General features: G+C 44.6%; 1 protein-coding gene across 1 annotated transcript in view; it reads left to right on the top strand.

The window, feature by feature from the left end:
* NPC1 (NPC intracellular cholesterol transporter 1) overlaps positions 1-22998 on the top strand; it is a 313228-nt gene that overhangs the window by 105926 nt on the left and 184304 nt on the right. Inside the window, exon 2 of the mRNA XM_069220022.1 lies at positions 17484-17609. Within this exon, the coding sequence (XP_069076123.1) occupies positions 17484-17609 (126 nt within the window). The remainder of the gene's footprint in view (positions 1-17483; positions 17610-22998) is intronic.

Here is a 22998-nt window from a genome sequence, read left to right as displayed (position 1 = left end):
TGGGAGCTAGCTGCTGGGCCTTCCTCATATAAGCAACAAAAATCAGCTAAAAGCAGTAGTATTTTTTTAGTCTCAAAGCACACAAATTCGACATTGAAGGAAACTTCTGTGATTGAGGATGTGCATCTCGTTAAATAGCAGAATGCCGTCAGTCACAGTGAAGCTAATTAATGGCTGACTCATTGTCTCATGCTGTAGTGGCCAGAAAAAGAAATTAGAATGACACCGCAGACCAACGGATGAGGAGCGCTAGTGAAAGCCTTTATAAATAAATACATTTTTGTTTATCATTTTAGGAAGACCAAAAGATCTTTGAGCAGGCCATACCTAAAAATATACCACTATCGTAGAAATCTCGTTCCGTGTGCCACAAAGCCCTTACTGGGACAAATGAAAAAAAGACCAGATTCTGGAGGGGTGACTGAAGCAGAGATTTTCATTTTTATTTTCTGTTTTTCTTTCTTTTTTCAGATTTGCATTTCACTTTAAGATGCCTATACCTAGGATGACTTTGTGAATGACGTTTTTTTCATAAGTATTTCTGGTGATAATGTGAATTGTTGTATTCATTACACTTGAGTGACTTGTTCACATCTTGTACATGAACAATTAAAATAAGCAAACTGTTAGCATTAAGATTAAAATGCTGCCATTGTTTTCATATTGAAGTTGTATTCCAGAATCCGTTTATCACAGTATCACATATTTGGTAAGCTCTTCGGCAAGGGAAGGTTTTATTCTGGCCTTCCAGCTGCCAGGTCCTTGAGTGCGGTTTACTCCCTGTGAAGTGTTTGAGGCAGGAGAGGAGACTGAGCAACTTACTCGGGTTCTGGTGAAACCAAAATTGAGTTGATATTTTCATTCAGTGGAGTGTGAAGGCAGATTTTAAAAACGATGTAATGCTTCTTTCCTGATACCACACAGTGTGGGCATAACGATAGGGTAGGAGCCTTATTCAGAGTGTGACAGACTGGATACTGCATCAAAAACGTGCCAGATGCCCTGTGCGCCCTATTAAGTGTATTCTAGTCTATGGCCACTTCCAGGAGATTTCAGCAAATGGCGCAGTTGCATTACTTTCCTTATCAACTGATGCAAATATGTATTAAAATGTATGTCCGTGTGTGCATTCTACCTTCATTGACTGTCCTCCGTCTAGCATATTATCTACAGTGCGCAGAAACGGGCAGAACTTCCTAATTACATTGTTCTGCAGTGATGTGTGCAAGACCGTGTCTTCGTCCTCGACATACCCTCTGCGCTTCCATGCAGCAGGCCTTAACATAATTCCAACACGGATTCTGTAGCTCTGGTTATGTGCAGGACAAGAGATGTTTTAGGAACAGAACTGCTTGCAGCACTACACTGAGGGCTCGATTCACAAAGGTAAAGTGAAACCAAAAGTCTAACTTCAGACCTGAAGTCTTAGTTTACACCTGAAGTCAAAGTTTAGTCCAAAAGTCTAACTTTCCTACTTTTCAAGATTTACAAAGGTAAGCTACTGCTAGTAAATTAACTAGTAGTAAAGTTACTAGAAGTAACTTACATTTGTGAATACCAAAAAGTAGTAAAGTTAGACTTTTGGCCTAAAGTTAGACTTCATGTGTAAAATCAGATTTCATGTGTAAAGTTAGACTTAAGGTCTAAAATTTGGCCAAATGTCTAACTTTAGACCTGAAGTCTAACTTTACCTTTTTGAATCAGGCCCTAAGTGCGGTCTGCAGCTCAGCAAATGATGGACAGAGTTGTGGAGCTTGTGTTGGGGGCTAATGGGGATGTTTGGGAATAGGGGCACGGAAATGGTATGGTCGAATGGTTGTGTGAGCATGCAAAGCATAGTTAGTGTCTCATGTCAGGTGATGATCTACTTTTCCAAGTGTGAGGAGTGGTGTGACGCAATACTAAAACCCCATTTACAGCCAGTAGATAAGCAGTTTGTTTGGTGGTACCATTGTGTTGTTGTAATGGAGCAAGTTTAGATGGAAATACGGCAAGTGATACCACATTGTCACCTAGAAACACCAATGGCTACCTCTGGCAGTTCAGAAGGTCCCTCTTAAATGGAGGCCCACGCTTGACTCAGAAAGGGGATAGGCGTGAATGTCTACAAATACTAAGCAGGTTGTTGATCCCGCAGGTTTATTAAGGATTAGTAATTTAAATATAGATCATCAATACCCTCTTTGGAAATTGGGCTTTTAGATTTTCTACACACAGTTTTTACTCTATTGGGTGTTGTTCTGTGATAAGCTAAATAGTTTGAAAGTAATTAAACAACATCAGTGATTGGGTAACTTTCACATTGGAACCCCTCTTTCGAATTATTGAGATAATAACACACAGGTTGTCTGCAAGCAAATTATATCCAGTCTATCAAGCTACATTACTAATGTATGCCAGAAAAGAAAGAACAGACAGTGTGTTGCAGGTAAGCTATCCAGTTGTTGAAAGTTCCCTGGATCCATATGCAAGGTTGTTCTTTTCTGTGCAATATTGCCTATTTGCTCCACACATTATTCTGAGACCTTAGATATCACGTTATGTTTTGGATGCTACAAAGAGGGAACTAGACTAGTAAGGCGACATGAGGCTTAACCACCTTCTCTCTTGTAACTGTTACAAGTAATGTTAAGAAAACATCAACTGAAGTGGCTGTAAAGGTTTCTCTAGTGAACTGTTATACTGAGAAACGAAGATTCGCTCACACTTTATATCAGGTGCGGGGATGCCTTGGGCTCATATGCTGAAATCAGATGCTGTCCCGACTGAAAGACTGCATAGTTCGATACTTCATCCATCTATCTCACCAAAATTGCCAAAGATTTCAGGTCACCAATTCCATCACAGGTTTGTCAAGTCTATTCCGCCTCCAGTCTGCCAAAGACATCTTCAAAAGTTAAAGTTGTTTGGTGTCTGACAAACCCACAAAAGGTGATGGGGGGAATGCTTGCAATAAGCCAAACCACTGGCAATCGCTTGGGGGTAGCATTCTAACCCATAATTCTTCTGACCAGCATGCCCCCTCAGTTTCGATTCAGCCATACGCAGATCCGTCTATACCCTGCTCCATTAGGAACAGTCCAGCCCAAATTGGCAGGTCAGGCCCCCCCATGAACCGGAACACAAGCAACCCAAGACCAGTGTCTCTCTGGCGTTCATCAGTCAGGTCTAGCTTTGTTCCAGCAGCACAGTGAGCACAGCACGCCCATGCCACTTACCGTGGTACATCAAACACACAATTTGTGATAGGAGGAATTTTTGAAGAAAGTCTAATGTTTGCAATTGCTCGGGTGCATTCCAACTCATTGTCTTTTTGCACACTATAGAACCTCCGCTAGGACACTGCCATATGCAAATCAACCTTAAACCTGCTCCAGTAGGAACCAGCCTGAACTGCCCCTCTTGTAAAATGTATTAGACTGCTTATATACAACAGCACCCACAATGTAACTGGGATATTTTAGCCATTCTGCCCCAAATATCCTCACTTAGGCAGCCAGCCACCCTACATCTTTAAATATTCAGCCAGTTTATTATACAACCATTTGAAGGTGTGCATTCCAGAAGATGCAGTTAAGGGGGGCTCTAAAACATTGTGAAGGGATAGTCATGTACTCTTGGCCTCTTTCCATTCTCCCTTCCCCCCCACCCACCCACCCCTCCCCCTCTCCCCAATTGTGCTAGCCTGTATCCTTTGCTGGGAGAGAGACAAAGAGAGATACATGAGAAAATCAGGATTCCAAATATCACATGACCGGGTCACCAAGGTTCTGCACCACATCCCTCAGCACAACAATCAATGCGAGCCAACAGTTTTAATAGCCTTAACCGTTCCCCACCTTCCCCCCAAATACTCTGTATTGTATTGGTGATGCTTCCCCATCGTATCAGAAAATATCACTCTTATTCCATCCCAAAAATCCCTAGGCTTTGGGCGCATCCAGAGGGTGTGCACGAAAGAGATGTGCTGTCCATTATCTGACGAATAGTCTGGTGCATCCCGAATTGTGTCATTTGCAGCCTAAGAGGTTCTGTGCAGTAGTACAAATAGCACAAGTTGTAAGCAGTCCTTAATTGCTTCGTCTCTGGGATAAATTAGGGCCTCCCACCAATCCTGAACCTCCAGTGACCTTGTCAATCTCCAATTTTGTCATCAGTTTATCTAGACCTTCAGAGACTGGGATCATTATGATGTCATAAACCTTCGAGGCTGCTTCTTTTTTATCCACATGTTCAGATTATATCCTAATCGGCAATGGGAATGCGTCTGCTAGACCTTCACTTACACTGACATTATTTCAGTTTGAGAAACATAACCAAGTTATGTCTGGCCCACGTTGTACTCAATCATCATTATTTGGCAAATTGTTTTCTTGCTGGTTTGTGTCCATATTTCATTTAGTTAGATGCCATTACTATGTTTAGTTTTTAACCCTCGAATCCTGCCCACACCTTTTAATATATTAAAAAAGGCACTGCTCTGATGATTCTTCTTTTCCAATTGACCATGGGGGTCCAGGTGATTCAACGGGAGCTTTACACACTAATACCACTTTTAAGTAGTCTCCTCTGCCCATCACCTCTGTGTCAGTGAAGGTTCCTCTCTAGGAGCTAAGGCCCAGCCGAGGGCGATTTAACAGAGAAACGCAGTAATAATAAAGTATAAGGGGCAATGTTATCCCCATGGGCATCTACTCTGTCGTAATAGATATCTTTAAACTCGAGATCCAATGTGTGGTGTATGTGGTTCGAAGTGCTTAAGGGAACTTTGGAAGAGTGGTCATTTGAAACAAATCCTCTCTTCTAATGAGGGACCAAGAGCGAGATTACTCCAATTGTTGCACCTATTTATGTTCCAGGTCATCACTATTCCTCGATGTTGCCTCTCTGACAGGGAGATAACGTTGCTGGAGCACTGAAATATATAGCATATTTTTATATTTGTATTATTCACATTTCTTCTGTCATATTTAATGTTAAAACAAGAATAATATGTACCTACTGTGTGTAATTTGAAGTTGAAAGACAGGGTGGCAAGCCACTCACCACCTTTCAGAAATGCGGACGTGCAACATGTGAATGTATGCTGTTTTACGGAATTAAAGTCGTGAATAACAGTGGTTTGTGGAAGCTCTTTTAGGTTTTTAGGCCATTCAAGGCGACAATGTCATTTATGCGTGCTCTAATGGACTTAGGTTCAGTCTCATTTAGCCATTGATTTATCTGACCCGGAAACCTTCAGCCTTTGTCTTGCAACTGTCAGTCCCATCTTGGATCAGCCCAAAGGACTACTATCCTCTGATCATTTTTTGTGTTCTAATGTACTCTTACACTTCCACTGGAAGACATGATGACGGTGGCATCCCTGGTGGGGCAGCACCCGCAGCATGTGCCTCTGTAAGCACACCATCAAAATCGCACCAAGTTCCACGCCAAGAATGTGTTCAGGAATACCGGCGACGGGACTCCTTTCTGCGTCTCTGGACCCTTCTAATTGCTGCGCCTCACATTCGTGTGGTAAATGAATCATATGGAGGATTTCCTAAGTGGTGCTGATGTTAACCCATTAGCAGCGATATGCTGCATTTGTCTCTGAAAGTCATTCGCTGCCCTCTCACCCAGTGTGCTGTTTAACCAGTGGTTGCCTAAATGGAAGAAAAAAAAAAAACAGGAACTTAATTCCTTTTTTCATTTCACAACTCTGTGCTTTGTCTGTTTTTTTTCCCCCAACTTAAGGCATGTTTCATTTTGGGACTTCTAGTTTTGCTTTTAACAATTTAATCATGTACTCAAAACCCCAGCATACAGTGTGTTGTTAGCTAAAATGCCAAATTTGGCCGCTTGTCAACTATGTGTTAAAAATATTACGTCAACTTGTCAACTGTGTTTTTTAAACATTTACAAAGTTGACTACACTTAATGTTGACTACATTAAAAAAATTGCTTGTTTTACGCATACATTAAAAAGTGAAATCTTCACACTTATTTTGTGAGGGTTCACTCTTTCACTCGCATCATGCATTAAAACAAGCCTTGGCAACGTGAATAATTTTTTTCTTACGTGTAGCAGAAAATTGTATACCGAGTTTCACAACACAATAAAGGCATAGCTTGTATAGCAGCACCCTAGCCTTCCATAACACAAGTAATAAGTTAAGGACAGGCGACAGCAGCACCAGGAACATAATATGAACCACAAATGCAGGCGAGGTACAGCACAGATAGCAAATTCACTAAAGAGGGAGTGAGAGGAGTTTGTTTTTCTATTTTCTATATAAACATAAAAGAAGTACAACATTCTAGCAGGAAACAGCCAAACCTCTTATGGAATTAACATACATTCATGTATTTTTTTTTTAGGAAAATGAATACTTACCTACATAGTATAGTATGCTTCATTAGTGGGTTCCATATCTTGCACTGGAAAGCATTCAAAAGTACTAATGTTAAGCTTCTATTTATTGGTTCCCTAGTTTGTTTGCGTCTGTCACTTATGTCAAAAATTTTCTTCTGCCTTTGTTAAACTGTCAGTCCTATATTAAAATTGTATGTGGGTAAGATAAAATGTTGTTTACTGGCATCTCCCTCCCACAGGATTAAAAACAGCAGGGCAGAGCAACGGATCTTCTTTCTCTTTTCCTTCCATCAGTCTGTTTTGATGCTCAAATATTGCTTGCTGGAGTCCGGCATCTTACCTAGGAGTATACGTATTTCTCACCAAATATTGTGAAACAGTCCCTGCCTTAGAGCATGTTTACCAGCCTTGGTGGGAGTAGGGGTCAGGTAGGTGAGTGGGCACATTTCTTCCAGCCACACTCTTTGAAGAGGCCTTGTATCGTGCTTTTGGCAAGGCTTGACGGCATATTTTGGATGCCCACGCAGCCAAGCCACCATCGCAGCTGACGGTGTGTGGGAAGGGAGAGTTCATATGCGTTGAGACTGCAAACCATACGCATGACACCAGAGCACTTTCTGCCTCACTACCAGTGCCAATATGGCAGTTGGATTCAGGCAGTGAATGAAATCCGTGCTACGTAATTCTGAGCTGCTCCGTCTTTGTTGCAATCTGTCTGGAAAAGTAGCGCCGTGGAGGCTAAGGAGAACAGCTCCTAACTCGCACTAGAGTTAGTGCCCCACTGCACATGTTGCTGGCTGCCTCTTTATTTATAGCTGGGATACACACTTTTACACAAAAAGTTTATTTTGGGATGTTTCACTTTTTTTTTTTTTTAACTTGTCTTTATTCAGTGATCGTGCATTGCAAATAGTTTTGGTAAAAACTGGGGTTGCATTAAAAGCATACTACTAGAGCTCAGTGTAAACATCCAGTCATGGCGAGTATACAGTACAACATTGTGTTAGTGTGAGTCCATTGGTCCTCTCTAGGGAGTCTCAATTTCCTGCGCCATTGTTTTCCCACTTGTGTGTCGTACCCACTAGAATGCAGTCATAGGATACCATCAGACAACCGACCAGCAACGATTTAAGGAAGCGTTCGAACATTTCAGACATTACTTGAACAGATAACGGTTAACAGTTGTGGTAGCAGCTGGTCAGTGTGTGTTCAACTACATTTGTGATATATAGGAGGGTGGGGAATGTGTGGCATCAGGGAGGTGGAATCTACCAACATCCGATCCTCTCCTTGACAACGGGGGAACCTCTGGTGGCATACGACATGTGTATCTGCACTATTGGGGCCCTACTTGTCCAACTTGTTTGTCCCCTCAACGACCCCTGGCGGCAGGGGCTCTTGTTCCATTTGTGTGGGCTAAATTACTCTGGATGAAGAGAGGACGGGGCATTGCACAGGGGTCGTCTTCAAGTTGTAGATTGCATGTTCTCTCACAGTACTCTTCGACCTTCGCAGTCGCACATACATAGTACTCTTCGACCTTCACAGTCGCACATACATAGTACTCTTCGACCTTCACAGTCGCACATACATATCCAACCATGCACTCTCTCATATGGCCCCTCTCACTTCCACCCATATGTATAGTCATCAGGAGCTGGGCTGACCCTCTCCCCCCTCCCTCCCAAATCAGTGAAGTCCAGTGTTGCATCAGCACTCGTTGCCCCGTGTATCCAGTTGGCGTGGCAGGCTGAGGTTCTCCCCCTCCCTTCCAAGCCATCCAGCATGTCTGTCCATTAGGATCCGGAGGACTCCAAAACGGCCCACACTCCCCCGCCAGGAATACACGAGACGACAAGCTTTACTCGTTGGAAGAAGTATCTTTTATTTTCAAAAAGACATAATTCAAAATAACTCATAACTTCAACAAGCCAAACATCAAATAGCAAGTATAGCAAGGTTAGTCAATAGGGAAAACATTTTTATGGAAATTCTTGTGACCATAACCAATCTGACAGGATCCCTTCCTGTCCTGAACCACCATTTGGACCACACAGGTGACCCATGTCTCACCTGTATCCATAGGGGGGACGGTTACCCTGACTACACGGTACCTTGTCCTCTAGTTTCAGGTTCCGCCCCCCCTCCAAACAACAATCAGCCCTGGGGTGTAATGGGGGGAGCCAAGAGCTGGAGCCCCATGTTCTCCCCCAGCGATCTGAGGTCTCTTACCCCCTGATCTGGTGTGTACATCCGCTGGTTGGCTCAGAACTTCAGGATCCTATCCCAGATGTCCTCCTGGGGGCCCCACCTTGGGGACCCCCTCCTATTGTTTCTAGTCAAATTTTTTATCTCCATTTCCGCCACAAGGGCGACCAGGGCCCAAAAGGTCCTTCGCCCTCCCCACCCAAAAAGAGGCTGCAGACACAACACCACCTGTCACGGATAAATTGGTTGGTTCCTTCGACAGACAAATGAACCTGGTCACTGTGAAACATGTGCGCGCCTTTCAGCAGTTTGTGGGGGATAAACCATAAGCGCCCTTGAAGGCGACCAGGTGCCCAGGGTTCTTCGCCTTCCCCACCAAAAATGAAAAAAGGGGCCCAATGACCTCACTGCAACGGTCTGTGCCCACATCAGAGATATGCACCCTGTTCTTAGCATCTGACTGCACCACCACTAGTCTTATGTAGGGTATTCCCTGTACGCCCTGAACCGGGGCAGTACCATGGTAGGCTTACCCTTCCATGACCAAGTCTCACCTGTATACTGCACTGAGGTCTGGGAACAGAAGTCCCCCGCCCCCTTCCACCTTCAGGACCAGTCGTTGTAGGTGAGCGACTCTCAGCCCAACGATCACCACTGTGCATGTTGTGCAGTCCATGCCGGCCGGGGCTTACGGAGCGGAGGCAACCTGTAAGCCGCCTGCCAGACAAAGGAGTGACTGAGCACTCATAACCCGTCCAGCTACTGAAATAGAAGATAACAAGCATGAGTGTGTTTTACAGAAGCGAGGCATAAGCGAAGCAGAATAGCATGTGCTAATGCATCACCGGCTGAATACAACGCCAGCCGCAGACAGGGGGGCCCTAGCCGCTTGCTCCTGCTTCCCCTGAGAACATACCAGCGTTTGCCGCGGCGGCAGCCGGCCCTTGAAGAAATGCCCGCCAAATAACCAGTTGGGGGCCATGGTTATTCCTGAGTCCGCCGCCCTGTCTGAACTGCCCACCAACAGGATGCCTTGAAGTCAAATGAACAGCTGCTTGCTGCGGTCTCAGCTGAATGTTGCTGAAGCAACAATAGGGTTCTGGCCGGAACAGGCCTCCTAGGGAGTGGAACCACGGGTGTTCCAGCGACAGGGCGAGAGAGAGACGGCCCGCTAAGGAGAGAGAGAGAGAGAGAGAGAGAGACAACCTGTAATTGACCCAGCGAGGGTTTGCTATGGGAGGGACTCGTGCAGGCTGTGCGATGACACCTAAGATGCGAGTGCAGTCATGCTGGCGCACATCGGTGCCCCTCTGCCAACACCACCATGATGAAACAGCCCCAATTAACAGAACGAAGAGATATGTATTTGACAAACATACCTATGAACCCAAGGGCAAGGAACTGAACAGGTATCATACGGGTGCCTCTGAATTGCCGGAGTCATTTACGGGCTCACAGTAGCTTGGTTACTGTAAAATTGGTCTTCATTGTTCTAACCTCAAAAGGATAAAGGGATGGGCTCCCAAATGATTGGGTATCTCACACGCCATAGGTGAGAGATAGGGTGGCCCGGCCACAAACTGATGCACACCCCTCCCCACCCCCCCCAATTCAAGCCACTAGGCAATGAAATATGTTCGTGTTTAAGCATTTCGCCCCGCGATGCAACCAAAGGTCAACGAAGCTCCTTCTACCAGCTCCCATTGCTAGTTACCTAAGATGCAGACATTAGGAGCCTTCCCATCCTATTTCTTGCCAGACCTTCCTTAAGTGCTAGCAGTGCGATCGCTCCGGCTGTGCCTACAGGTAATAATGCAAACCCTAGCTGGTTAAGCTATCCCAGCCCCAGGAGCCACCTTAGAGATTCTGTATATGACTAGGGTTCTTTTTCCTACTGCCCAGGCTTTAAAGGCTGGAGAACACCAACAGATGCAGAGTAGCATCAGGTTCTATGCAAATCCTGCGGTGAGCCATGATAACTTGGCGCACTAACTTACGTATATTTAATGCCCTTTCAAATTATTGCTGAGGAAAATTGTTCTTGTGCCAAGAGAGTATTCAGTGCCGACATTGCCTACGTGAGCCCTAACCGCTGACCCCGTCCCTGGCCCGAGTTTATAGCAGGAATCGGGGATCTTCATTATTGCTATGTATTAATGCTTGCACGCGACCAAGCCCAGCCCCCTAGATGCTCTCCGAATTCGAGTTTGCTAACACGGATAAACTACCCCTTGAATGAATTCCATGCTTATTAACTGGTAATGCCTGATTCAGTTGTACCATTCATTCCACCTGATGGTACTTCTCACACCCTTCTGCAAATTATGAGAAGCGAAGAGCCGAGCGGAACAGTACCATAACCACTGGCACAAATACCTATTAACTACTTTTCATGTTACATAAGCACCCCCACGTGGAGCCTGCATGGTTCCTGACCAGTGCTAACATGACCTACCAGACTTTAGCAACGGAACATTTCATTTGTTCCTTCTTCATACACTCCTCATTGAATTTTGACCTTGCAAATATCTACATTAGAATCAGAATGACCAGTAATTGGCACGACCAGTATCTCCAACCTGCTGCTCCCGGAAGTATTGGTCACTAACCGAGTTTTTGGGACAACTGATGAGACCTTGTAATAAAAAACCCAGGACAAACCATCGCTTCCTGTGAGGAAATGCTCCGACGAAAAGGCCCCATCACCCCTTATCACCCTTGTGATCAGAGCACCTCCAGCCTGGGGACTTTCGTCCCTCCATAAGAAACAGCGATGCGTCACGTCTGTTTCGCCGAGAAGGTGAACCTTTGACAAAAAAGGCATCAAATCTACACTCGGGAACGGGGATGCTGTTAAAGTATATATGTAGGCCCAGCACCAAGGATTCATACAATATGTGTGTTGATTAAGAAATGATTCTAACCTGAGAGCGAACTACCTCAAAGGAGAGTAGTTAATTCCAAAGAAACTGTAGACCAAATGTAGTTACGCGAAAAGCAATTACACTTGATGATAATTCATAGAACACTAACTATTTCGTTGTTACCTATGAAAGGATGTGACTGTTCGTTAACCAGCCAAAAGAAGGAGAGAAATGCCTTTCTTAACTAAGAAGGAAGCGTAGTCTGGGCGAACATAGATTGGCAATACAAATCCAGTGCAATATATCAGACACCATAACAAAGGCCCAGTACACACGAGGGTACGGACCCACCTTCCCATACTCCGATTCCTCGTTCAAAAAGTATACGGACCCCTGACTGGGGGTGGGGGGGGGGGGGGGGCGGGGGGGGGGGGGGCATGGGGGGGGGGGTGGCTGCCCAGAGGCCCTAGGCCAAATGCCTGAAATTGCTGCTTTTTTGTTTTTTGACCCGACAGCGTTCCATAACTCCCAACCATACCGTGCTGTGTACTATCGAACAACACAGCCCAGGTACACCACCTGGTTTGGTGTCCACATGGTTGCTACAACAATTTCATTGAACATGACTAATTCAGCACCTAAGGACAAACACCATAGGGCAAACTAGAACAGTAAAGATGCCCTCTTTTGGGTTGGTAGCCATAAAAATTACCACAACATGCTCCCCTTTGATCACCAAGTACCCCCTAGACACCGGTACCTGTCTTAATGACGGTCATAACACCCTCCCAGACCCGTATGGCTCAGCCACCAGACTGCTGTGAGGGATCCCTGGCATCATCCATTACGCGCAACGGATATCAGTATAGAAGCTATATAAAATAGAATATACTCAAGGAACCGTTGAGATTTTTGACCTCAGGATCTCCTCATTATGAGGCAGGCGCTTTAGCGACCCAAACCACAGCGCTCCAAACCAAACACCATACTTCCAAAAGGCTACTAGGGCAGCTGACGCCCCGCAAGCCAGGGAGCATGCCAAGCCTAGGCGCGCGTTCGGAGCCCGAAATGGAGACATTAGATGTGGGAGACCAATCAGATCGGAGACTGCCCCGGAACATGGCCCTGAACTCTTAGGCTTGATTGCCATAGCAATCACCGCCCAAAAAGGCCCGGAGTAGCGTGAGAATTAGCTCACCCACGACAGTAAAAACGGTGTAACATAAAGACAGTGATTTGTCTCTGCGACCAACATGAAGTTAAAGCCGAAGAAATAACCATTTTTGTACTAATTACAGCACCGACGAGCCTTCGCTCTAGCAAGGTAAAGAGCCTAACAATAAAGCCTTGCAGATCGTAATAAACAACCTACATTCTTAACCTGGTACGCGCGGTCTACCAAAACCAGGCCGGATTAACCCCTGCGAAGTAATAACAATCTTAAAGCAGAAGTAATAACGACCTTTGTGAAAATAACCTCACAGACACGCATTCGTTCTAGCACATATGGCGATTTGTCTCTGCTACCTACGTGAAGTTACAGCCGAAGTAATAGCCCTCATTGTATTTAAAACAACATAGACACGCATTTTCTCTAGCAAGGAATAGAGCCCAATGATTAAAGCCTTAGTTTCCACATAGTTTTTGCCAAACCGCCTTTAGCGTGAGCCACCCCCCCGGCAGCATGCGCGCCTAACGATGTGGCCAGAATAACAAGCATGTTGATGCCACGCTAAGACTCAAACCCCGATCTCCAGTTGCCGAATCGGGAGCTCTGCCCACGAAGCCAAATACCCCATGTGCTTACCGGGACGGGGCCAATACGCCAATGAAAAAAGGATGCCCAGGGGGAGCTCTGACCCCCTTTCATACCGCCAATGTTTTTTCCGCCGATCCCGGCCACGAGAAAAACGTGACACCCACGCCTTGCCTCTATTTCAACAAGAAGTCCTTAAATGCTGCTGCTGATTAGAAGACTATACTGTTTCTCTCAGCGGTACAGGCTGCGAGGACGCGTACACAGCACTCCTGGCGCGCGGCTTAATTTAAGACCATCCGGGGTGAAGCGAGCGCACCGCCTCCATAACAAGAGCGCTCTAAATGTGCTAACAAGAGGCGCTTCCGGAGTTTACCCCCGTGGGGGAGCCAAAACCTAACTACACGCAACTACAAGATGCCTGGCGCAAAAACCCCGGGCATTAAAATTTTACAGCGTCAATGCCCAAAACAAAACCCAGTGTTTCCTGGAACAAAGCACTTGGATTGAACCAAGCCCACCGTGCTCGGGTTTCACCAATCAACGCCTGAGCAGCAAACAGAAAAAATTACAACGACAAGCGCTCTAGCGCGTGCCCCCAACACTTCCTCCTTTTGCGGCAATACTTACAAAAGCTCCGCGAAGACCTCTCCGTGCAGACTTCTTCACCGGTCCTCGAGATCCCAACACGAACAACCCGGGTCGAGAGAGGCTCCACAATCGCGGGCCGCACACCAGGTCCCGCCGCCGCCACACACAGGAAAAGAAGGTCTAGCCTTCTTGGGGGGGCCTTTATATAGCCCCCCACCAGTATGCGGCGGCCGGAACCAGTGCACAGCGAACGCCGGCCCCCACGTCAAGCCCCCTGCAGGATTGACTTCCGCCCTAACGCCTCGCGAGGCGTCAGGGCGGAAATCCGGCCGAACTCCGGCACCCCCGGCAGAAGGAAAGGGGGGAGTGCCCCAGGGCCTTGGAGGCCCCGCCTCCTAACGGGACGCGCCCCCCCACTGCGGAGCGGGCGATTTTCCCATCTCCAGGTCTCGCACTGCGGACAAGTTTTAGTCTGCTTTCCTCTGCTGTCCCCCATTCACGGATAGCCGCTCTCCAGTTTTCTAAAGTGGGAGGGCGGGGCTGGTCCAGTATATCACGGTTTGGCATTTGGTCAGTACTAGGCCCAATAGAGCAAAGTTATACCATATTCGGGTCCCCTTTTTGAGGGATGGCAGTACACTCAACATGTAGTGTTTGAATGAGTTCTCGATCTGGACCCATGAGTTCTCCCATAGTTTTCTCAGTATCTTGGCCCAGTAGCTATGCAGCGTCACACATTCGGGTTGTTTCACTTTAGCATCTTAGATTATATCACTGCACTGAGTGGCCTTTATTAGAATTAGCAAACCCTTAACTTGCTGCGGTGACTGTTTTAATAACAACTGAAGAGACAATTCAGTTGTCTTATTTCTCCTATATAAGCATTTGTTTTTTTATAAATGGAACAACATTATAGTCTTTTCAACCACACACGAGAGATTTTTGTAAAGTGCATATCATGTGCTGAATTATTTGAAGGTTGTCTCAGATGTGAGGATCATGGAAATGAAGGGACAGGGAAGAAAGATAGCAGCCTAGGGTCGTACTGTTTGGTCACTTTTGGAAGCCAGGATTGAAACCAGATTTCCTGAAACATACATTATGCAGTTCGATGAAGCAACAGTATTGTCAATGAAACAATATGAGAGAAGAATTTTGTATAGTGCATACCCTGAACTGAAATATTTCATGGTGCTCTCAAATGTGATGATCTCAGAAAAAAAGGCACACCGAAGAAATGTAGTACTCCAGGATCACACAGTTTGGTCAAGTTGGGAAGCTGCGATTGAAACCAGGGTCTTGGTGTCAGGGCCACACTACTAGGTTTGCCCTGGGTTCAACAAAAGCTTCTTACTGGCCTGAGCATGTTCTGCAAGTGCATTCAAAATATCCTTTGGATTTTAGAAAGAAGATGGGATAACAGCACTGAAAACCTGTCTTCATGGAACAGGTATACTTTGAGAAGAAACAGTGCAAACCTCCCAACTTCAGAGGACAGATAAAGCTAAGGCAGCATCAGTACAAGCCTCTCCCATCAAAGGGCAGGCACAAATAAGGCAGCAGCTGTGAAGCTTTTGCTTCCTGGCAGAACGGGATAACATGTCAGTAGCAAAGCAAGCTTCCCTCTCTCACAGAAACAAAATACATGCAGTCATCCATTTCATGCAGAACAGATCTGGCATGGCGGATTAGTACTAGCTTTCATTGCTTACAGACTCTGTACAGTTAAGGCATGAGTGACATGCAGCTTACAGAATGGTCTCTATAATGGGTGCATAAGTCACTCAGGTGAATAAACAGGTGGCTGAGTGAGTGAATATGCAAGTTTTTACACCATTTTTACTTAGGTGATATTACAAGTCTGCATCCTGAAAGTCCTACAGTTTGTGTTGAATCTTTGGTCTTCTAAGTATATACCTAGTGGAGCAGTTTCACCACAGCATAAATAACTACGCTCTAGACAGGCAGATGTGCCAACCTCTACGAAAAGGCATAAAGTGCATGCATGCCTGGTGCTGTGCCATCGTAGGCTCAGTGCTGCACCTGTTCAAATTGTTGAGGCTGCCCGTCTATGATGGACTATTTTACTTCTAAAAAGTGCACTGATTTCACATGTTTAATTCTTTTTCTCTTCCACCCATTATCACTGCAGAAGGTGCTTTCATGTTAACAAAATGTTTTTCCTGATCTAAGTAGCATAGCTGCTGTGGTTCGGTAAATAATAAGCAAAGATGAAGCCCACTTAATTTTTTTGTTTTCCTTTTTTTTATTTTTTTTTGCCGCTGCTGCACTTTTGCCGATGCTGCACAGCATTGGCAGAGCCAGTAGGTTAACAAGACGAGACCTGTTGCCATTGCCAGTGTTAACATTGCTAGCTCCTAAAACCATAATTAATGCGAAAATTTACAATTTCAAAATTGTAGACAGCTGTTTTTATTTCATGTTGATTTGTAGAGTGCAACTAATGACCTTTGAGGGTAGCCAGGTGCTAGAACCGGCTTTTAGCTAGTTGAACTGCCAGGTTTTCAGCTTCATTTTGAAGATTGAGGAGGGATGAAGAGGTCCTGTTATCTTGTGGTAGGTTGCACCAGGTTTTGGCAGCACAGTAAGAGAATGACCAGCCTCCTGACTTGCTTCTGTGGATGCGAGGAGCCTGTGTGCGACATGCAGAGCATAGGGGTCTGGAGTGTTGGTAGAGGTGTAGAAGTTAGTTGAAGTATGCAGGTCTGGTGTTGTTGAAGGCTTTGTAGGTGTGTGTGAGCAGCTTGAAGTAGCAGCGTTTCTGGATAGGAAACCAGTGAATTTCTCTTAAGTGTGGAGTAGTGTGTGCTGCGGGGTACGTCCACAATGAGCCTGGTGGTCACGTTATAAATATTCTGGAGGGAATGGGTTGCTGTTTATCTAATGTGAATGGGGATCCACCTGAAGATCTTGCAAATCATTGAATTTGAAGAAACAGGAAGAGGTAACGGCGTTCACCTGTTTGTCCATCTCTAGCTTTCTCAAGCTTGTCGTCTAGGATGATTCCAAGGTTTTTTGCACAGTCTGTGGGGTTGGGTGTGGGGTCTATGGTCTTTTGCCACCAGGAGGAGTCTCATGGTGAGTTCTATATGTCCGTGTTGAGTTTGAGGCAACTGAATGTCATCCAGTTGGCCACATCGGTCATGCCGGTTGTGAAGTAGTACCTAGAAGGGTTGTTCTTGTTGATGAGGGAGAGTATGAGATGGCTGTCGTTTCTGTAGGAGATAAAGTTGATGCCATAGGTTTGGATGATGTTGGCGAGGGTTGCCATGTAGACTCTAGCTGTGTCGTTGTTTTATGTGTAAGCTTATAGGTAGTGCCTCACAAACCCTCCTCAGGGATGAATAAACATTAGAGATGCATATTTGTTAGTTAATTTTCTTTTGACTGGCACGTATGCCTTAGAGCAGCAGCTTCAAAAGTAGTTTTATCAGTGAATGTTTTGAGTTTACTCTGATTCCTGTATTCTGCACGACCACTCTCTTTGGGAGAGACATACTGAGCCTTATCACTAAATGTATTAAGCCGTATTTTATAAAGCATTTTAGCTGTTTTGTGTCACAGTAAAATTCTGATAATCTCTTTGCTAAGGACATTTGAAATTACTGTTTTCCAACAGGTGGTTTACGTTTTGGTCGTTGGCATTGTCTGTCTTTAAATATGTTCCCTCATTTGTTCTTGCTGTTAGGTGGTGTCTCAGTCCTGTGTGTGGTACGGCGAATGTGGGAAATCTGACATTGAAGGAAAGAGGTACAACTGTCAGTATGATGGGCCACCCATACCATTACCTGAGGACGGCCATGAACTGCTTCAGGTAAGACACAAACTACCTGTGCGCAGAGATAACTACTGAGTTTTAAATACTAGCGAACAAGACAAGAGCTTAAATCCATCCCAGACTTTACCCAGGTGCTTCCTGCCAGCCAGCTCTCTCCTTTGTCCCAGATCTCGGACGAACCTTAGTTCATTATCATTATCTACACGAGAAGAGAGCTCTTTACTCATTGTTTCTTTAGCTGCAAGGATATGGAGAAGCCGCCAGAGGTTAGGATGAATTTATACAAGCAGGCCACAGCACACAGAATGTAAAGTTCAATAGTGATGCAGGGATAGGTAGCCCTGGTAGTGTGTTGTTGGAGTGAAATAGTTCAATGGAGTCCCGGGTCTGGTTTGCAGAAGATGACTTTATTTGTAGAAGCTAGAAATCAGAGTATCATCAATGAGATACAGCCAACACGTGTTTCATCACACAAGTGACTTTATCAAGGCTGCAAAATAATAATACAGGCAAAGAATAAATAGGGGAGCATGAACAAGTGTAAATATTCGAAAATGGGCTCAAAGATGAGCATGTGGGAAATACTCCAAATAGTGTGTCCCAGTAGCCATTGGTTTACGAGTGAGTTGTGGGCCTAGACAGGTGCATAGGTGAGCATTGAAAAAGCACGGCAAACAGCAATCGTGACTGGAACCCATAGTGTGAAGTGTGAGAGAAAGGAAGAGAGACACCTAAACAGAGTGCTATGTACTGCAGAATTAGAGTAATCGGAGGTTAACATCCATAGTACGTGGTTTGAGAGAAGTGACCTCCTACTTGAATTGGTATAAAAAAGGAGGCTATGAGAGTTGCGAAGGACTGAGAGAAGGCTAATTGTCTGGCAGGTGTGATAGAGTCAAACATAGAGTTTTTAGAAGTCAGAGAAAGTGGATTAGGAAGTAGGACAGAGGAAACAACAGGCGGGGCCTGTATAGATGAAAAACATACCTGGGCCAACCGGCCAGAGTGGTATGTAGCGAGTGTAAGCAACGAGGGAGCCCCGTAGTCAGAAGTACGGGCTATTGGAAGGTCAATTAGAGCCGGGAAGATAGGTAATAATGAAAATGAATAACCAGCAGCGAGGGAAAGGGAGATAAACAATGAGTAGATGAGACACAACATACATACCTTATAAAAGTGAGTCTATTAAAAGTATGGCTGGGTGGGGTCATAGACACGTACGAGAAGGCAGGTGTGGCAGGCCCTGATAAGCCCGTGGTGGTGCTCTAAGTAGGCGTCGGATAGAGCAGAAAAGGAAAAGGTAGTTAGGCCAGTAGACCATAGTTGAGGGAAAAATAGGAACGTAGATTTGTATTTAAAAACAGGAGCCACGCTATAGGGAGCGTGTGGCTACTAAAGTCATACAAGATAAGTAATGCGAAAGAGTTATTTATTTTAATAAATAGGCAGACTGGTAGTTATGTGATAGCTAAGTACCTATAAAATAGAAGGCTATAGAGGTGTGTGAAACCTGAAGCCGGTAATAATTATTGATATAGGTGACAACCATACAAAAAAGCCCTGTGCGTGTCAAAGGTTAGGATGCGCTGGCCCTCAAACCATGTTAAAAAAGGCCATATTTTCTGCTCGTCAAAATCAGAAGTCTTAGAAATAAGTATGGTACCTCTCTAAAAAACGAGAAACGTTAGCAAAAGTGTGACTCCACAGGTGCAAAATAGGTGTAGTTTGAAGTGATGAAGCAGTATTTCAATATCTTCAAACCAGGAATATATATACTTAGAAAGGGGTGATTTGGAGAAATGGAAGATAAGGTAAAAAAATGTTTGGTGTAGGGTTTGACCTTAGATTAACAAATACATCATCAGGAAAGTTGGTGGTGAGCAAAGGTCGAATGGAGAATTAGAAAAAAACATTGGGTAGGACTTGGGGAGGTCTGCAGATTGGTTAACAGATTGTGGGTCTCCGGCAACCCACACAAAAATCCCTGCAAGTGAGAATAGCTAATGGCGTAGAAGCTACACCCCCATTCATGGCCTTGGCAGGTTTCAGTGCAAGTAAGTATAATCCCTAAGTGCATGCTCTGAAGGCGTGAAATGCACCTAGATGTGGAAAGGTCTGTTTTTGCTTATGGCATCATGCACATTTGTCTTTGTTCTGACCCATGTTAAATTATGTTACGGTCATTGCATAAAGGGTCTTCGTTGTGCATCATGCTGAACCTGATTACCAAAGGAAAATACATTTGGGAAAAAAACGATAGGTGGGCAAAGGTGTGCCTGTGAGAAAACATTTTTACTAAATGACAAATCTTCACATGCTTATCAGATACAAATGTACTTAGCACAAGATGTTGACATCAGTATTTGACTATCAACAATAATATGCATGTACGCTTATTTGTAATTGCTAATGGGCCAGATGTCCTAAATAAAAACTAGCCATTAGGACCCCACCAAATGGCTTCACAGATCGAAAAAGCTCTCACAATAATTTCTTGTCACTTCTCAGTGTGAAGCACACATCAAGACGTAATCTCAAAGAAAAAGCATCCATGTAGGTTGTTTAAGAGTCTGGTGCAGGAAATTGTGGGCATGTGTGGCCTTTCAGCTAGATAGCATTTCAGCGGATCTGGAGTTTATTAGAACTTTGTTCCGAGTCACAGAACTATGTAGAACATAGCATTTCCGTATACACTATGGACCCACCAGCAAACAGGGATTGTCAGCATTCAGGATTATGCCCATACCCCCCCCCCCCGCCTTACTGTAAATATTCAGTGGCTTGTATACACACTGTGTAAAAATTGAATACAAGAGGTTATTTGTACTATTTATTTAAAAGCCACTGTCAGTTGTGCACAATATTTTGCTTGAAAAGTAGGAAACACATCAAACCAAAAAACTTGGTAAATTCAGCCTCTATACTAAAAAAGGTGCAAAATTAGAAAACTAGGTTTACAAAAAAAATGTAGATCCAGAACACTTACCTGAGTACTCAAGACATGGAGTACTTAGCTCCTACTTATAAAAGCCAAAGAGAGTTTGAGTACTGTGCTCCGAGTTATGTAATCAGTTGGTGAATTCTCTTAAGGTGTTCATCGTAACATCTTATGTTGGCATTTTGTATTTTAGGTCCGCATTTTGCCAGCAGCGCTGTCAAACAGACCTATTAATAATATGAATAGCGGGCTTTGGGTCTATCCCTTTAACCACTGAACAAGTTCTACCAGCCTTTTTCAGCCTTTAGCTGAAGACTTTCTGAGTCGTGCCTTGGCTAAGCCTGAGAGAGTGCTATTGACAAGGGTGTGCCATTCAGCCTCCACGCCAATGGTAGCATTACATTTTGTGAGGAGCTCATTTAGTTTTAACCATCTCACCCTGCTCCTGCTGACTCCCGCTCAAGTGTCTTCCTCTAATGTAGTGCCACGGCATGCATGAGAACATTAAACCAAACCTGTCGGCTTCCCAATGCTTTTTCAAGGCTTGTATGGGTTTGCATACATTTCTGCACTTGGATGCCCTCATTAAGAGTGGCATGTTGACTTGTGTGCTGCTTATCGCACCTGATAAGTTCGGACTCAGCGGAGTCCTCTGTAAGTGGGTGCAATAAATACCACCTACTTGCAGGTTTTGGGGTAATAGCTTACGGATGTCTGTCGCTTTCTGCGCGTTCCAGTAAATACCAGGCAGCTGGCCCCAAGAAATATTGGCCGGTTTGACATGCTGATACTTATTACAAAATCATAGTTGCAATTGTATGTAACTAAAGTTAATACAGATCGCAATAAACCAGGTTGCTCATAATGAGAGCCATAAGGCAGCCCCTGCCGGAGCATTTTGTAAAGACACTTAAGCTCTAATGACCTGCCCACTTGCTACTGAATATGAATCATTCATTCTGCATTTCAAAGTGCGGCTTGTCAGTAGTTATGTCTCACTCTGCCATCCTGTTCTCTGCTCTTCACATCAATGGCATTGACTTATATTTGTATGTATGTGTATTTATAAAGCAGAAACCTAGCCAAAAGATAGCCGAGTGCTGTACATGGTGAGATTTGTGGGGCTGTCAGCCCTTAGCCATACAGGATTAAAAAAAGAACGATTCAGTCCACTCTGTGGGCTGTTTCACCAACATTACACACGGTGGCACGGTCGTTTCATTTTACCATTTAAAAGGAAAACCAGTCTTCTAGTCCCCTACACTCTGCCTAGACATGCAGAATATAAACTGTGGAGAAGAAGATGTCAAAACTAGATGCTTCCTTTTTTGCACTCTTAAAATCAGTTTTGTTTGTTTGCCTGAATGTGTGGGGAACCTTAATGAGCTTACGTAACCATAGGGTCAATGCATTTTAGTGCACTGCCTTTGTGTCACTCAAAGGCATACATTCAGTATTTGTCAATAACATTGGCAACGCATAGCATTCTTTGGTTTGAGGGTGGAGACCACAGTGAAGTGAGAATTAATGCAAACCGAAATTCCACGAAGGGCTATTGTGAAATGGCCACTGATTACTTGTATTTCCTGAGCACTGCAGGATTAGTGGAAGGCAACCGCAAAGGTGAGCTGCTCAGGTGAGGGAGTCTGTGGGCAGGTCCTTCCTTTGTGTGACTCATTGCTGCTACAGGAATGTGAAGCGACGAGCAGATGCAACGCCTTGGGCTTCATTGTGTTTATGTTGTGGTTGCTCCAAGTTGGAGGCTGGCGGGTGCTACCTACCCTGAGAAGCATTACTTAACACCAACTTAGTAAAACAGACTGCTCTCCTTTATCCTGCCCTAGTTATCAGAGGGAAAGGGGATAAGTATCTCTAGCACAGGCACTCAAATTGCAGGTTTCTGGTTTTGGTCTTGTGTTTCATCAGATTTATCGGAAAATTAAACCATATTTGATTTGTGTTTACCAGTGGGTGTTGATGATATGTGTGCATGTTGAGGTCCTCATGGCTAACAGGGGTATTGTAATACACGCAAATATTGTTTCCTTGTAAAGTTTTGCATGCTATCTCATAAAGCCTCCACATTTTTCCTAAAACCCCTGTATGAAAACTGATCTGGACTTAAAACGTTTGTTTGTCGACTCGCCTTTCTTTCAAATACATGTCTCCTTCCTTTCGATCTTCTGCAGGCTTCTTCACTCTGAGCACGGCCAACTCTAAGCAACATGTATATTTTTCCTTAGCTCTTATTACTGTATGTATGCAGCTTACCCACACCGAAGTTCAGATATCACAGCCTCTGCTTTAAAGTCCTACTCCTGCATTCTGACAATACCTAATTTTCCTTAGCCCATCTATTGAAACTGCCAAACCGTGTATGAATTCACATACCCCACCCGCTCACTAAAGATCACATCTAACTCCTATTAATCTACCACATAGAAAGTGGAGTAAAAGTGTGGCACGTTTTCCACAAGAGCGCAATAC

The sequence above is a fragment of the Pleurodeles waltl genome, chromosome 2_2 (genome assembly GCF_031143425.1).
Source record: "Pleurodeles waltl isolate 20211129_DDA chromosome 2_2, aPleWal1.hap1.20221129, whole genome shotgun sequence".
In the NCBI taxonomy this organism is placed as follows: Eukaryota; Metazoa; Chordata; class Amphibia; order Caudata; family Salamandridae; genus Pleurodeles; species Pleurodeles waltl.
Note: the sequence above shows the minus strand (reverse complement) of the source record. Positions and strands in the feature narration are given on the sequence as shown.